The sequence below is a fragment of the Oryctolagus cuniculus genome, chromosome 1 (genome assembly GCF_051225735.1).
Source record: "Oryctolagus cuniculus isolate XC-2025 breed Fujian yellow rabbit chromosome 1, ASM5122573v1, whole genome shotgun sequence".
Taxonomy (NCBI): Eukaryota; Metazoa; Chordata; class Mammalia; order Lagomorpha; family Leporidae; genus Oryctolagus; species Oryctolagus cuniculus.
In genome coordinates, this window is record NC_142867.1 from 169,632,474 (window position 1) to 169,649,434 (window position 16,961).

The following is a 16,961-nucleotide window of genomic DNA, read 5'->3' on the forward strand; positions in this document are numbered from 1 at the left end:
TAAGTTTCCTGTTAATGCATCCTGGGAGGCACCAGATGGTGCTCAATGCTTGATTCCCTGCTACCCACATGGAATTCTGGGCTTTTTGGGGGTTGTCCTGGTCCAGTGTTAGCTGATTGAGGGCCTTTGAAGGAGTGAACTGGTGAATGGAAGATTTCTGTTTCTTTCTGTCTCTGTCATTCCGCCTTTCAAGTAGGTGAAAATAAATATTAAAAAACAATTGGAGGGGGGCCAGTGCTGTGGCATAGTGGGTAAAGCTGCCACCTGCAGTGCTGGCATCCCATATGACGCCACTGAGTCCCTGCTGCTCCACTTCCAATCCAACTCTTTGCTCTGGCCTGGGAAAGCAGTAGAGGATGGTCCTAGTGCTTAGGCCCTAGCACCCGCGTGGGAGGCCCAGAAGGAGCTCCTGGATCCTGGCTTCAGATCAGCACAGCTCCAGCAGTTGGAGCCATTTGGGGAGTGAAAGCAGATGGAAGATCTCTCTCTCTCTCTCTCTGACTCTGACTCTCCCTTTCAAGCAAATAAATAAATATTAAAAAATTAATTTATTTTGCATGTACTTTTCCTTGAATAGATTGAACGTTTTTAGATGTGAAAATGGATATGTTTTGTATTGCCCTAGACTTTCTGAGATTTATCTGTATTTCTAGTAATGATATGATTTGTTAATTTTCAGTGATATATAATTTCATTGGGTAAATATATTTTGGTGTATTGATTCTTCTGTAGATTGACATATAAGTTGTTTTCAGTTTTTAGCTGTTCAAAATACTGCTGGGAACATTGTTGACTAAATGTAGAGTTCCTCTAGGCCATAGAGGGCATTTTGGTGCTTGATAATTCTTTATTGTCTGCACTTTCCTTTTGTTGTCAGATGTTAGTAGTATATTTGGCCTCTACTCATTAGCTGGCACTAGCACTGCTCCTGTTGTTGCAAAATAAATCTCTCCAGACATTGCCAATGTCTGCAAGGGGACATAATCACCCCTCATTGAAAACTGTTGCCCTTGAGGCATGGGCAATTGAAAATTATTTTTGTGTGCTCCCTAGCCCTCAGAGAAGGACAACTCGTTTTTTAAAAAGAGGTTATTTGGAAGGCAGATTTAGAGAGAGCGAGAGAGAGCAAACAGAGAGATCTCTTCCATTTGCTGGCTCATTCCACAAATGGCCGCAACACCCAGTGAAACCAGGAGTCTAGGGCTTCATCTGGGTCTCCCACGAGGATGTCAGTAGCCCAAGTACTTGGGCCATCTTTCACTGCTTTTCCAGATGCAGTAGCAGGGAGCTGGATGGGAAGTGGAGCAGCCATTACTTGAACTGGCACTCATATGGGATGCTAGCATGGCTAACCCACTGTGCCACAGTGCCAGCCCTGATGACTCACTGTTTTTTTTTGTTCAAATCCCATTTATCTTTAAGGCTCATCTCAAACTCTTTTGTAAGCCTTCTCCCGCAGTGTTCATCTGTGATCTTTCCCAAGAACTCCTCTAGCATTTGTATTTGTTCCTTAAATCTGACCCTGAAGTTTATCTTACATTCATTTGAAACTCTGCTTGCATCCCTCATCCTTCTGGCTAAGAGGAAGGACTCTGGTCAGTTGTTTAATCTTTATTCCCTTGTTGATTTCCTTCTGTCTTTAACCTAGGGAGCTGTCCTGGGAGGAATTCTTTTTACTTTGATCTTTTTCATCCAGAGCAGAGTGGAAGCTGACTTTAAGCATCCAAGTCTTCCTTCTACCTCCCTGCTCTTTTAGTTCTCTGTAGCAAAACCTTAAGAATCCCCAGACTTTATCTTTTCAAGGCTATGTGATCTTTAGTAAGTTTCATCTCTTGATGTTCATATTAAATGTTTAAATGTTAGCTGCCTCAGCTGTTAGTGACGCAAAGATTCTTGCTTCTGCTTCAGCTGCACACTTCTCATAGGGATTGATGGGTGGAGTCTTAGGATGACATTGTGACCTACTTCACTGGGTCTTTTCTATTTTGAATGTAGCTGTTGGAACAGTCAATGGCTTTGTTTTACATTTCTGAGAATATTTTCTTATCTTTACCTATCTAAGAAAATTTTCTCTTTTTGCCTCTGCGTCTTTTCACTAATTTTATTTGGCAGGTTCTTTGATAAATCTTTGTCTTTAACTGTAGAAACACAAAATTGTCACCTGAATGAATGAATTATTTTGGAGGAATAATTAGAAAGGCCTGAGAACCTGTGTGCATTGGAGAAAAATGATGAGAGCAGTTATTTTGACTATCAAACTGAAGAATTTGAAGATAATGTGGTTTGCAGTTGCAGGCTATTTTACACTTAGAGAATGGCTTGCTAGGAATGTTACATTTGGAAGACTAATCTCTCTCTAGGTGAAGATTAGGGACCTTGTGGAGTTAAAAGCAGGAAAGCCAGGAGGCTATTGATAAAATAAAGGTTTGAATTTGTGAGATTTGAATTTGACTTTGTTATTTATTATTTGACTAAGTTATCCGTGGCTTCCATCCCCTGTCCTCTCTCTCTCTTCCTCTGTTTCTTAATGTTGGGGCCATGGAGGGCCTTGGAGATCATTTAATTCACTGGTTCTCAGACTTTTAGATCTGAAAAAATTTGTTGGACTGATGAAGCTTTGCCAATTTTTAAAATTTTTCCAAAATAAAAATTATTAAATAAAATGATTTATCAGCTATTTCTGTCCAAAAATACTAGCAAAGAAAAAAGGGCGTTTTCTAAGAATCAAAGATGAAGGAAACTATGAAAAATGAGACACTGAAATATACCATTTAAGGAAATTGATTGTGTATTATTTGTCTTCCTATAAATAACATACTAGACTGAGATGGTTTTGCAGGCTAGTTCTACAGAATATTCAGATAGTATTTGATTTCAACCCTCACAAACTAGAAGTTTGACCTGATCAAAAATACCCCCCAGCTGGCGCCGAGGCTCACTAGGCTAATCCTCCGCCTTGCGGCACCAGCACACCGGGTTCTAGTCCTGGTTGGGGCGCCGGATTCCGTCCCGGTTGCCCCTCTTCCAGGCCAGCTCTCTGCTGTGGCCCGGAAGTGCAGTGGAGGATGGCCCAAGTGCTTGGGCCCTGCACCCCATGGGAGACCAGGAGAAGCACCTGGCTCCTGCCATTGGATCAGCGCGGTGCGGCGGCCATTGGAGGGTGAACCAACGACAAAAGGAAGACCTTTCTCTCTGTCCCTCTCTCTCACTGTTCACTCTGCCTGTCAAAAAAATAAAAATAAAAAATAAAAAAAATACCCCCAACTCATTTTTTCAGTCACTTTTTTAATTCCCTAAGTTTAATTGTTACTAAGACTTAAGAAGGAAGAAGTACCTTAGATGAAGTCACACCTCAGGGTGCTGATGGAGCCATGTCAGTCCAGGTCTGCGGCTGTGATCTAGTTCCATGATTCTCAATACTTTTTTGGGTGATTCATGATGTATTTTTGAGAGTGTGATGGGAGTTATGGATCCTTACTTTAGAAAAATAGGTATCTGTGTGCCGGTGCTGTGGCGTAGCGGGTAAAGCCGCCGCGTGCAGTGCTGGCATCCCATATGGGAGCCAGTTCTAGTCCCGGCTACTCCACTACCTATTCAGCTCTCTGATATGGCGGGGGAAAGCAATGGAAGATGGCCCAGGTCCTTGGGCTTCTACACCCGTCGGGGAGGCCCAGAAGAAGCTCCTGGCTCCTAGCTTTGGATCTGTGCAGCTCTGACTGTTGCGGCCAATTGAGGAGTGAACCAGCAGATGCAGGGCACACTCCCCCTCCCCCCGCCTCTCCTCTCTCTCTGTGACTCTTTCAAATAAGTAAATAAATAAATAAAAATAAGTATCTGGATAGAAACATTAGAAATGAAAAGAATATTGAATTATAGATGAGAACATGGAAAACTTATGCCAGTATGTTAAAATGGGCAATATTCCAGAAAAATGTTATTTTTTTTTTAAGATTTATTTTATTTGAAAGGCAGAGTTAGAGAGAGAGATAGAGACAGAGAGAACGGGTTGACATCCGCTGGTTCATTCCCCAAATGGCCTCAGTGACCAAGCTGGGCCATGCTGAAGCCAGGAGCCAGGAGTTTCTTCCAGGTCTCCCACGTGGCCATAGGGGCCCAAGGACTTGGACCATCCTCTGCTGCTTTCCCAGGTGCATTAGCAGGGAGCTGGATTGGAAGTGGAGCAGCCAGGACTTGAACCAGCACCTATATGGGATGCCAGTGCTGCAGGCCAGGGCTTTAACTCAATGAGCCACAGTGCTGGCTCTGAAAAATGTAAGTTCTAATACAAATTCAAAAAGTAGAAGAAATATACCATTTAAGGGAATTGATTGTGTATTATTTGTCTTCCTATAAATAACATACTAGACTGAGATGGTTTTGCAGGCTAGTTCTACAGAATATTCAGATAGTATTTGATTTCAGCCCTCACAAACTAGAAGTTTGCCCTGATCAAAAATACCCCCCAACTCATTTTTTCAGTCTAGCAAACCTTAGTACTAGCATCAGACTATGATAATGTGAATAAAGAAAGTGACCTTTCTTTTGAAGATAGGATATGAAGTCTTTAATATTAGCACATAGAGTTCTGCACTGTGTTTGATCTGGGGATGCCTTCCAGTGGTACAGGTTGGTTCTATAGTAGAGTATATTTATTCACAGTAATAAAGGGAAACCCATTATAATGCATACAGGTGAATGTAGGAGGGGATATGGTGTACAGGGAGCCTTTAAAAATTATTTGGAAGAGCAACCAGCCTTGTGCATAGCAGGTTAAGCCTCTGCTTGTGATGCTGGCATCTAATATGGGTGCCCATTTGAGACCCTGTTGCTGCACTTCCAATCCAATTCCCTGCTAATGCACCTGGGCAAGCAGTGGAAGATGGTCCAAGTTCTTGGGCCCCTATACCCTTGTGACATACCTGGAAGAATCTCCGGGCTCCTGGCTTCAACCTGACACAGCTTCTACTGTTGAAGCTGTTTGGAGAGTGAACCAGTGGATGGAAAAATCACTCTCTCTCTCTTTGTCTCTCCTTCTTTGTAACTCTGACTTTCAAATAAATAAAAAATCTTAAAAAGTTATATGGGACAGATATGAGCATCTGTAGGCAATGGGGAATAAGCTAATAGAAGAGATTTAATTAGAATCTCTTTTTTTTTTAAAGCCAGTATGAGGTACAAAATTATAGCCTGGCAAAGTATGAAATTTTTACATTTCACAACTTATTGAGTACCAATCATAATGTAGTTGGATAGGTATTATTACCCCAGATTCGCTGATGGAGAAACAGAGGCCTAGATAAATAATTCTTCTGAGGTCAGCTATGTATAGGAGAGGCATGTGGGAAGGATTAGAATCCAGTGCTGTCTGGCTCTATGGTCTATTCCTGGTCCCCCCCCGCCGAAGCGTTTTATTTAAGGAATATAAACTTCATAGATTTCATAATTACAACTTTAGGAACATGGTGATTTGTCTCACTGTGCCAGCCCTCCCTGTTCCTACCTCTTAAATGAGACAATCATAATTTGAAAGAAATTCACAAATTAATTCAATTTCCATTGTGGTATAATAGGTTTTTTTTTTTTTTTAAGATTTATTTATTTATTTGAAAGTCAGAGTTACACAGAGAGAGGAGAGGCAGAGAGAGAGAGAGAGAGGTCTCCCATCTGCTGGTTCACTCCCCAGATGGTCACTACGGCCAAAGCTGCACTGATCCGAAGCCAGAAACTAGGAGCTTCTTCCGGGTCTCCCATGCCAGTGCAGGGGCCCAAGGACTTGGGCCATCTTCCACTGCTTTCCCAGGCCATAGCAGAGAGCTGGATCGGAAGAGAAGCAGCCAAGACTTGAACCAGTGCCCATATGGGATGCCGGCACTGCAGACAGTGGCTTTACCTGCTGCCCTACAGTGCCAGCGCTGGTATAATAGTTTTTTTTTTTTTTTTGACAGGCAGAGTGGACAGTGAGAGAGAGAGAAAGGTCTTCCTTTGCTGTTGGTTCACCCTCCAATGGCCGGCGCGGCCGGCGCGCTGGGGCCGGCGCACCGCGCCGATCCGATGACAGGAGCCAGGAGCCAGGTGCTTTTCCTGGTCCCCCATGGGGTGCAGGGCCCAAGCACCTGGGCCATCCTCCACTGCACTCCCTGGCCACAGCAGAGAGCTGGCCTGGAAGAGGGGCAACCGGGACAGAATCTGGCGCCCCGACCGGGACTAGAACCCGGTGTGCCGGCGCCGCTAGGCGGAGGATTAGCCTAGTGAGCCGCGGCGCCGGCCGGTATAATAGTTTTGTATGTCATTTGTCTTGTTTGCTTATGCCACTGACTTAAATTTTTTTTTTTTTTTAAAGTATGAAAGGGAGAGAGAATCTTCCATTCCTAAATGCCTGCAACAGCTAGGGCTGGGCCAGGTCAAAGCCAGGAGCTTTAACTCATTCATTCTGAATCTCCTGTGTGGCTGGATTGGAAGTGAGGCTGTCTCAAACCCAGAGGTTCCAACATGGGATGTGGGCATCTTAATCTCTGTGCCAAATGCCTACCCCTAACACTGACTTTTAATAGATTAATTTTTAAAAAAATTTTTAGGGCATTTTAAAATATAAATTTAGAAAAAGATTTATTTATTTGAAAGAGTTACAAAGAGAGGAGGGAGGGAGAGATAAAGAGAAGTCTTCCATCCCCTGGTTCCCTCCCCAAGTGGCTGAAGCCAGGAGCCAGAAGCTTCATCCAGGACTCCCAGGTGGGTGCAGGAGCCCAAGGACTTGGGCCATCTTCTGCTACTTTCCCAGGTGCATTATTAGGGAGTTGGATGGGAAGTGGAACAGCCAGGACTTCAACCGATGCCAGCGCTGCAGATAAGTGGCTTAACCCATTGTGCCACTGTGCTGGACACTGAAATTATGTAAATTGATTGTGTGATTCCAGAGTTAAAAGTATTTGTAGAGCTACATTTACAGAAACTTTGCTTCTTTTATATCATTCTTCTTTTCCCTGTAGGTAATACTTTTATTGGTTTTGGTCTTTTTCCTATATAAAAAGTAGAATACAGAAGTCCAAGACAGAATCTAGTCTGATCCAGGAAAAGAGGTGTCATGGGTGTCATGCCACTTAGAGCCAAGAATATGTGAGCAATTTTGCTATTGACAGCACTCTGTTCTGCCTGCTTGTTCTAGGCTGTCATTCTTTTTTTTTTTTTTAACAAAGGTTTTTTTTTTTTTAAAGATTTATTTATTTATTTGAAAGTCAGAGTTTCAGAGAGAGAGAGGAGAGGCAGAGAGAGAGAGAGAGAAAGTGTTCCATCCGATGGTTCAATCCCCAACTGGCCTCAACAGCTGGAGCTGGGCCAATCTGAAGCCAGGAGTCAGGAGCTTCTTGCAGGTCTCCCACAAGGGTGCAGGGGCCCAAGGACTTGGGCCATCTTCTGCTTTCCCAGGCCATAGTAGGGAGCTGGATTGGAAGTGGAGCAGCCAGGTCTTTAACCGGCACCCATAAAGGATGCCGGCACTTAAGGCCAGGGCGTTAATCCACTGGGCCACAGCACCAGTCCCTAGGCTGTCATTCATATTCCAAAGAAATGACATCTGAATGCCATGTGTCTGTTAAGCATGCCAGGACCATGGTGAACAAGAGAAGGGAAAACTTTGCTCAATTTGCTCAGAAAGATGGCTTCTGTTCATTCCCATCTATTGATAGTATAAAAGGGATGTGATTGAGATGGTGAGTTGTCCAATATAGATGGATGGAGAGGGTTTATATGTTTCTTGGTTTACTTCTCCTTAGTTTTTTTTTTTTTTTTTTGACAGGCAGAGTGGACAGTGAGAGAGAGAGACAGAGAGAAAGGTCTTCCTTTGCCGTTGGTTCACCCTCCAATGGCCGCCGCGGCCGGCGCACCGCGCTGATCCGATGGCAGGAGCCAGGATCCAGGTGCTTTTCCTGGTCTCCCATGGGGTGCAGGGCCCAAGCACCTGGGCCATCCTCCACTGCACTCCCTGGCCACAGCAGAGGGCTGGCCTGGAAGAGGGGCAACCGGGACAGAATCCGGCACCCCGACCGGGACTAGAACCCGGTGTGCCGGCGCCGCTAGGCGGAGGATTAGCCTAGTGAGCCACGGCACCGGCCGGTTTACTTCTCCTTAGAAACCCCTGGCATCCAGCCTAGAATATCTCAACTGAAATAAAAGGAAACTTAGGCACAGATTCATTTAAGTTCTCAGAACAGTCTCCCTGGGTGTATACTCCTGGTCTCTGCAAGCCCATGGAGCAAGATGGAGTGGTGATCTGAAAGGGACCAAAAGGATTAAAGCAAAGATGCCTGGACCTCTGGGAGAAGAATGAAGCGTGGCTCAGACAAAAATGATCCATAGGCAAACAGTTTTGTTGTGCTTTGTTGCTTTCTTAAGAGCCCAGCCTTGTGACATCCTGGGATGGTAGAAAAGGGCAACTTTTAAGTCCCTGCTGTGGTTTATACCTGGTCAAGTGTGCTCATGTCTACTGTAGAGTTTTTGGGGTGATCTTTCACTTCCCTTATACTTCTAAGTCTAGACCATTTGAAAAAGATGGGGTTAGATGGAAGGTCAGTGTATTATGAGCTTCACTGTTGACAAAGCTGGGGTTATTTGATTGGAGGATGTGACCCCCTATTTCTTTCTTTGTAGTCTGGCCTTGATGCCTGTGTAGTTTGCTAGGGATGCTGTAACAAACTGCTACAAGCTTGGATCATTTAAAATAAGAAAAAGGTAGTTTCATAGTTCTGGATGCTAAAAGGCCAGAAGCAAGGTGTCCGCAGAACCATGCTCTCTCTGAAGGTGCCTTAGCTTCTTGTACTTGCCAGCAATCTTTGGCATTCCTTAGCTTGAAGCTGCATGACTTCAATCTCTTTCTCTTCATCCTCATGTGGTGTTCTTCCCTCCATGTCTGTTTCGTTTCTTCTCAAAATACCAGGATATTGGATTTAGGACACTCTAATTAAATATAACCTTATCTTAACTTGATTACATCTGCAAAGTCCCTATTTCCAAATAAGGTCACATTCACAAGTGTTGGAGATGGGGTTTCAACTTGTCTTTTTAGGGGATACAGGTCAGCTTAAAACAATGCTTGACCAAGGCAGTGGTAAGGCAGAAGCTTGCTTGGCTCACCAGGAGACCAAACCCCGTGAGCTGCACTGTTGGAACTGTAAGGCCAGGGCCACAGATAGCGCATGGGAACTGGAGTAGAGAAGGCTAGTGTCACCACTGAGTAGCTTTGTTTGCCCAGTTTCTTTTTGTAATCTCACTCTATGAAAGGAGGGCTGGCTGAGGACTGGAGAGTATGCTCTCCAGGGTTTGGATGAGTCCTTGTGAGGGGACTAGAATAGTCTTCTAACATTAGCACAGCTGCTAAGTATGCCTTAGTTCTTTTCTTGTTCTAACCTGATGCACAGCCTGTTAAACTGGTAAGTGCTGCATCTCCCAGGGGACTGTGCTTTTTGGTTAACTCTGAAGTGTTTCCTTCAGAGGTAGTAAGCAGTGCGGATCAGTTTTTTGGCAGGTTTTGTTGAAGAAACTGAGTCTCACATCATGAGAGCCATCACAGAAGCCGTTTAAATAGGAAAACATAAGTCTGAAATATGTTGTACACAGGAAAACAATATATGATGGAACATTACTTTTGTCAGGAAAGCCTCAGCCTTGGTTTCTTTTTCATCACCAAATGAAAGTAGATCATCATTAGAATAGAACAGATGATTTTCCTGTATGATAAGGTGAAAATGTTCAGAAATGAAGTTTGAGGGAACTATGAGAGTTAATGCTGGACTTTTTCTTCACTTAGTGGAAAAGATCCTTAGTTCATTAAAAAAATTCTTAGGATACTTGCTAAAAATATGGTTGTTTTAGGTGGTATCAAAACCATTAAGGGCTAGCTCTGTTTCTGTAAAATAACAAAGTCACTATCAGAGATACTGTTGCCAGTTTACTTTAGGGACTTAGCCTCTGAAGAGGTATTAATAACATTACAAAAAAAGGATTATTGCATCACCTGAAAATCATAGTGGTGGCTTTTGCAAAAATAGAACAGTCTTTCTTTGATTAGAAAAAATTACCGCAAGAATATTGTAAACTTAATTTCTTCTTCAGAAAACTAAAGGTAAGAGAAGAGGTCCGGGAATTTAATTGGAGTAGGGTGATCCTGTTTTATAATTATAAATGTGAGTTAGAAAGAACTCAAGGAACAGAAACATTTTTTTGTAGATATATATATATATTTTTTTTTTATTTGAAGGGCAGAGTTACAAAGAGGGAGAGAGATTTTCCATCTATTGGTTCACTCCCTAAATGAACAAAATGACCAGGGCTGTTGCAGTTTGAAGCGAGGAGCCCAGAAGTTCTTCCAGGTCTTTGACAAGAATGAAGGGACCCAAGTACTTGGGACATTTTCTGCTGCTTTCCTAGGTGCATTAGTAGGGTTGGATTGGAAGTGGAGTAACCAGGTTTTCAGCCGGCACTCATATGGGATGCTGTTATCAAAGGTGGTGGCTTAACCTGCTATGTGACAATGCAGCCCCAAAGAACAGAAAATTTATAAACTACCTTTTAAGGGTAAAGAATATAAACAAAACAAAAAATGAAATAAAGATGATTATAAGTATCCAAAGATAATCAAAGTCAGTAATAAAGCATTGAAATTGAACAACAGACTTCTTTTTGTCCCCTTCATATTGGCACAAATCTAGGTGTGTGGTTGAAGTTAAATTTTAGGTACTTTAAGATATTTTAAATTTAATGGTAATCAATGTTAATTTTATAAATTGGAAAAGGTCTAAAATCCCGGGCCAGCGTTGAGGTGTAATGGGTTAAGCTGCCACCCGGAATGTCAGCATTGCAATCCTGGCTGCTTTCTCTCTCTCAACTCTGCCTTTCAAATAAATAAATTCTTTATTTTTTAAAAGGTAAAGAAAAAGCTCTGGAACCCAGGCTAATGAGGTATTTAATATATCCCCTTGATTTGTAGGTAGAACTTTTGTGTAGTCAAGGGAGTAGTGATGTTAGGAAGCAGTAAAGTTAATTTCCCAGGCCAGTTAGCAGACGAGGTCGAGGACTGAGGTTCCATTCTAATTGCTACTCACTTTCTTCCTGTTATAAGTCTTTGTGCCTCAGTTTCTTGTCAGGCCATTGTTTGGTTGCTTAGACCAGAAATATTGACTTGTGTTTTAGTCACTTCTGTCAGGAAATTTTGTTCAGAATATCTGTGGGCTTACCGCTTCTCACTGCCCACTCTTGGTCTAAGTGGCTATTGGATCTTCCTGGCTTGTTATAAATTGCCTCTTTGCTGATCGCCCTGCTTCTGTGCTTGCCTTTTTTTTTTTTTTTTTTTTTTTTTTTTAAGATTTATTTATTTTACTTGAAAGAATTACGGGGAGGAGGGCAGGGAGAGGGAGGTCTTCCATCTGCTGGTTCAATCCCTAGGTGGCTGCAACGGCTGGAGCTATGCTGATCTGAAGCCAGGAGCCAGGAGCTTTTTCCAGGTTTCCCATGCTGGTGCAGGGGCCCAAGGACTTGGACCATCTTCCATTACTTATTCAGGCAGAGAGCTGGATTGGAAGTGGAGCAGCTGGGTCTCAAACCTGCGCCCATATGGGATGCCGGCAATGCAGGCGGTGGCTTTAGTCGCTACACCACAGTGCTGGCCCCCTTGCCCTTTTTCTGATGCAGCAGCCAGATTGAGATTTACAAAGTATGAGCCACTTTGCTTCAAACCTGGTATCTGCCAGAAGAGTTCCCTTAGAGAGCATTGTCATTTCCTTGAAGGGAAATGGATGTTTGAGTACTAAGAACTAAATAGGGCCGGCGCCGTGGCTCACTAGGCTAATCCTCCGCCTTGCGGCACCGGCACACCGGATGCTAGTCCCGGTCAGGGCTCCGGAATCTGTCCCAGTTGCCCCTCTTCCAGGCCAGCTCTCTGCTGTGGCCCGGGAGTGCAGTGGAGGATGGCCCAAGTGCTTGGGCCCTGCACCCCATGGGAGACCTGGCTCCTGCCATCGGATCAGCGTGGTGCGCTGGCCGTAGCGCGCTGGCCGCAGCGGCCATTGGAGGGTGAACCAGTGGCGAAGGAAGACCTTTCTCTCTGTCTCTCTCACTGTCCACTCTGCCTGTCAAAAAAAAAAAAAAAAAGAACTAAATAGATGAGGGGGAAGAAGCCCAAGATTTCTTCTCCCCTGAGAGTACACATCAAACTCCTTTAGTCCTGTCTCATATCTCAGCATTTTCTGCTTACTGAGTTCCAGCTACACTTACGTGCTTCCTAAGAATATATTTATTTATTTATTTGAGAGAGCAAAAAGGGAGGGGGTGGGGAGGAGGGAAGAGAGAGAGAGAGATTGAGATCCAGAGAGATCGAGATCGAGAGAGAGTCTCCCACAGGGTTGCAGCAATGCAAGTACTAGGGACATCATTCACTGCTTTCTCAGACACATTAACAGAAAGCTGAATCAGAAGCAAAACAGCTGAGGCTTGTGTTGCAAGTGGTGGCTTAACTCGCTGTGCCACAATGGCAGCTCTGCTTCCTTGCTATTACTTGGAGAGCCCAGGCTGTTCATTCTTTGTTGTTGCCTCAACCTAAAATGACCTTCTTCCAGATACCTGTAACAGTAGTTGCCTCCTTCAGGCTTCTGTTTCTCTGAATTTCACTTGCTCAGAGATGACTTCCTACATAAAATAGCAACCCTCCCCTCTGAACTCTAAACCCTTATCATGGTTTCTTCTCACAGCACTTACTACTCAGTGTTAAGACTTTGTTTCATTCCTAGGGAATGCCTGCCCAGCAGTTATGCATTCAATAACTTTCTTAATTGATTGGCTGAATTTCCCATTTGTTCTTTGGTGGCTTCTCGATCTGCTTTGAGAAATACTCAGGGGACCCTCATTCTTTGGCCAGAGGAAAAGAAAGACTGCCTTTGGTGTAATAAATGTGTTTACAGAGGCTTCTAAGTAACCTTAAAATATATTTATTTGACGGGCAACGTGACAGAGAGAGGGGAAGAGAGAAAGAGAGAGAGAGAGAAACATATCTTCCTTCTGCTAGTTCACTCTCCAAATGGTTGCAACAGCAAGGCGTAAGCCAGGAGCCAGGAAGTAACTACATCTGTCTCTCCCACATGGGTGCAGGGGTCAAGCACTTGGACCAATGTATGCTGCTTTCCTAGGTGCATTAGTGGCTAGTTGGATCAGAAGTGGAACAGCTGGGCCTTGAACTGGCACTCAAATGTGGGGTGCCAGTGCCTCAAGCAGTGCCTTAGCCTGCCGTGCCATAATGCCTGCCCCTTTAAGTAATTTTTTTCTGTGTTTGCAACTGTTGCTTTCCTTTTTCTGAATTTGATGTTATTTCATGTAAATGCTTTAACATTTGGGAAGTTTTCTTTTATTCAGCTGGCAAATAATTATTGCAGAGCCATGCTGTCAGCCAGACTGTATCCCAGTACTTAGACTGTGAGCTTGCCTTTCCCTTGAGAGGAGCTGATCAGTGGGTGGTTGGAAGTGTCACTTGTTAAGATGGGAACATGCTGTAATGAAGAATGCAGAGAGGAAAGTGGGAACACAGGGATGGCTCACCCAGGCTCCTGCCAGAGGGTCAGAATCTGAAGGGTAGGCAGGAATTTGCCAGGTGAGGAAGCAGGCAAAGACTGCCGCAAAGAGCTTCATTGTTTTTTGAGAAGCACCAAAGACTCTAGCTGCCTTCCGTGTCTGTGGCTTCTGCTGCATCAGTGGATTCAGCCAACCATGGACTAAGAATATTTGAAAAACAAAACAAAACTATAGTGTACTGAACTTTACAGACTTTTTTCTTGCCATTATTCCCCAAATAATACAGTACAGGTATTTACATAGTATCTGTGTGGTATTAGGTATTATAAGTAGTTGAGAGATGGTGTGATTTGAAGTTTATGGGAGGAGAGGTGTAGGTTATTTGCAAGTTTGGGTTGCAGATTGTGGTAACCTCAGGGGTCCTGGAACCAATCCCCCAAGGATACCAAGGGATAGCTACATAGTGCAGGCAATAATGTGTGAGGCCACAATAGTTACTCCAGTATCAGATGTGGCTGCCTCTAAAGGACTATTTATGTACTGTGTAGAATGAGAATTTATCTGGCAGGTTGTGGAGTTCGGTGTGTACATCTGTATTTGTGTGAAGGTAAGTGGGGACTATTTTCCCCTTTGGTTTATAAATTCATAAAATGTTGCAGTCTTTGATTTTTGTGTTCTTCATAGCTCCTTACATGTACATTAGGAGACAGATGCTCTTTTAAACTTTCTTTTAATAAGTGATTATCACACCACTATCTCTAGCATAGGTCTTTTTTGGTATTGTTGTTTTGTTTTTGGCCCTGCCTTGTTTTAATATTTTATCCTATAACATGTTTCTCCCTTTTATTCACCTCATCCTTTACATCCTAGTTTTTCTTTCTTTCCTGTGGATTCATTTTTTGGAAAAATTGTGAAAAGAAAACTTTATTCCAGGAGGATTTTGTCTGAGCTGTATTCCCTATGCCCAGTATATGTTAGCTGCTCAATGAATGGTTGTTGAAGAATCATCTTGCTTAGTGGCAGCAAGATTAGGTCCATGTTTTCAAAGAAAAATATTACTGCCTACTTTTCTACTTTGATCTCCTGTAATCTTTGCTTTCTAAGCTCCAGACACATTAAACTCCTCACCATTTCGACAATATTTTCAAATGTTTCCAATGCTTGAAATGCTCTTTCTTACTTGTGGCCAACTGCTCTACCTTCTTGCAAGTCTTACCTCTGCCTCTTTCTGGGAAAATGATTTCTGATTAACCAGATGGAATTACTCCTTCCTGTGTTTATTTTTGTGTTGAAGTCTATTCAGTTTCTAGATATGAACTTGGATAGTGTCTTTCTGTGTCTCCAGTACATGAGCCCAGTGCTTGGAGGCTTTGCTGAAAGGATGGTCTGTAGGCTGTGATAGGAAACCATGTTGTGACAAGCTGGAAGCACACCTTGAGTACATTCTATGCCAATGATGTTGAACACCTTCTTCTTAGCCTAGATTAGGCCTTTGTACAGGTGTACGTGTGATTGAGAGAGAATCTGTTTCAGAACTGCTAGACTAAAGCAACATATTTTGTAAGCTTGCAAATTTCCATTTACTTTGAAGGATTTTTAGGAGGTAACAGTATAGCCAGGTCAGCGATTTTTTTTTGTGCCAGGAATAGGAGCTTGACAGGAGGAGAGTCTAGAGGTGGTTGGTTTTTCAGGCTCCTGGGAGAGATGAGGGGTTGTGAAAAGCAATGGTAAGTAACTCGGAGAAAAGTTCCTGATGGGAGGCTCACAGGCTGTTTGGGAGAAATAACTGCTGACCTTGAATCCTGATGACCATGTTGTCTTATCTGCAGATTGCCCCAGCCATCATGGAGGTGGCTGAGGCGGAGAGTCCTCTGAACCCCAGCTGTAAGATAATGGTCTTCAGACCTTCCATGGCAGAGTTTCGGGAGTTCAACAAATACCTCGCATACATGGAGTCCAAAGGAGCACATCGAGCGGGGCTTGCAAAGGTGATTATCCTTGAAACAGAAAGCAATCACTTGGGGTGTTTAAATTATACTCAGTCTTTGTAACACAGGACATTCTTTTTTTTTTTTTTTTTTTGGACAGGCAGAGTGGACAGTGAGAGAGAGAGACAGAGAGAGAAAGGTCTTCCTTTTTGCCGTTGGTTCACCCTCCAATGGCCGCCGCTGCAGCCGGCGCACCGCGCTGATCCGATGGCAGGAGCCAGGATCCAGGTGCTTTTCCTGGTCTCCCATGGGGTGCAGGGCCCAAGCACCTGGGCCATCCTCCACTGCACTCCCTGGCCATAGCAGAGAGCTGGCCTGGAAGAGGGACAACCGGGACAGAATCCGGCGCCCTAACCGGGACTAGAACCCGGTGTGCCGGCGCCGCAAGGTGGAGGATTAGCCTATTGAGCCACGGCGCCGGCTTTCCTTTTTTTTTTTTTTTAAAGATTTTATTTATTCATTTGAGCGGTAGAGTTACAGACAGTGAGAGGAAAACAGAGAGAAAGGTGTTCCTTTTGTTGATTCACTCCCCAAATGGCTGCAACGGCCAAAGCTGCGCAGATCTGAAACCAGGATCCAGGAGCTTCTTCTGGGTCTCCCATGCGGGTGCAGGGCCCAAGCACTTGGGCCATCCTGCTTTCCCAGGCCAGGCCACAGGAGAGAGCTGGATTGGAAGAGGAGCAGCTGGGAATAGGACCAGCGACCATATGGGATGCTAGCTCCCCACAACTGGAGGATTAACCTACTGCAATTTGGAGTGGGGGGGCATTGTTTTTTTCAAAGGAAGATATTTGCAGTATCTTTGTTCTTGTTAATTGGTGTGTAGCAATTCATGTCTTCAAAGATAATTATTTTTCTTTTAACTATGTATTAATTGTGTTCTAAAACTTTTTTTTCTTTTAAGACAAAAATAAACCACTAATAACTCATAGAAACCAAAGGGATCCGATCCATGTGTGGATTTCAGAGTTTTGAGAGTATTCATAGTTGTTTTTTTTTTTTTTTTAAGATTTATTTATTTGTTTGAAAGTCAGAGTTACTTAGAGAGAGAGAGAGAGAGAGAGAAAGAAAGGTCTTCCATCTGCTGGTTCACTCACTCCCCAGCTGGCCGCAATGGCTAGAGCTGCGCTGATCTGAAGCCAGGAGCCAGGAGCTTCTTCTGGGTCTCTCACGTGTATACAGGGGCCCAAGGACTTGGGCCATCTTCTACTGCTTTCCCAGGCCATAGCAGAGAGCTGGATTGGAAGTGGAGCAGCCAGGATGTGAACTGGCGCCCATGTGGGATGCCAACACTGCAGGCGGCAGCTTTATGCACTACACCACTGTGCTGGCTCCAAGAAGAAAGGCCATAGTTTTCATTATTTGTTCATAGAGGACAGTTATTTGCCTGAAGTTTAACCACAGCTTCCCTTCCTCTCTCCCTTC

The 16,961-nt window shown here is 43.8% G+C and overlaps 1 protein-coding gene across 12 annotated transcripts in view; it reads left to right on the top strand.

Moving 5' to 3' along the window:
- KDM4C (lysine demethylase 4C) overlaps positions 1–16,961 on the top strand; it is a 351,443-nt gene that overhangs the window by 15,512 nt on the left and 318,970 nt on the right. For 9 of the 12 annotated variants that reach the window (XR_016210339.1, XR_016210337.1, XR_016210340.1 and 6 more), the window contains exon 2: positions 15,378–15,536. The exons of the other annotated variants lie outside the window; for them this stretch is intronic. Coding sequence is in view for 3 of the 9 variants with exons in the window: in XM_051858176.3 (XP_051714136.2) it covers positions 15,393–15,536 (144 nt within the window). In the remaining 6 variants the exon portion in view is untranslated. The remainder of the gene's footprint in view (positions 1–15,377; positions 15,537–16,961) is intronic. 12 annotated transcript variants of the gene reach the window in all.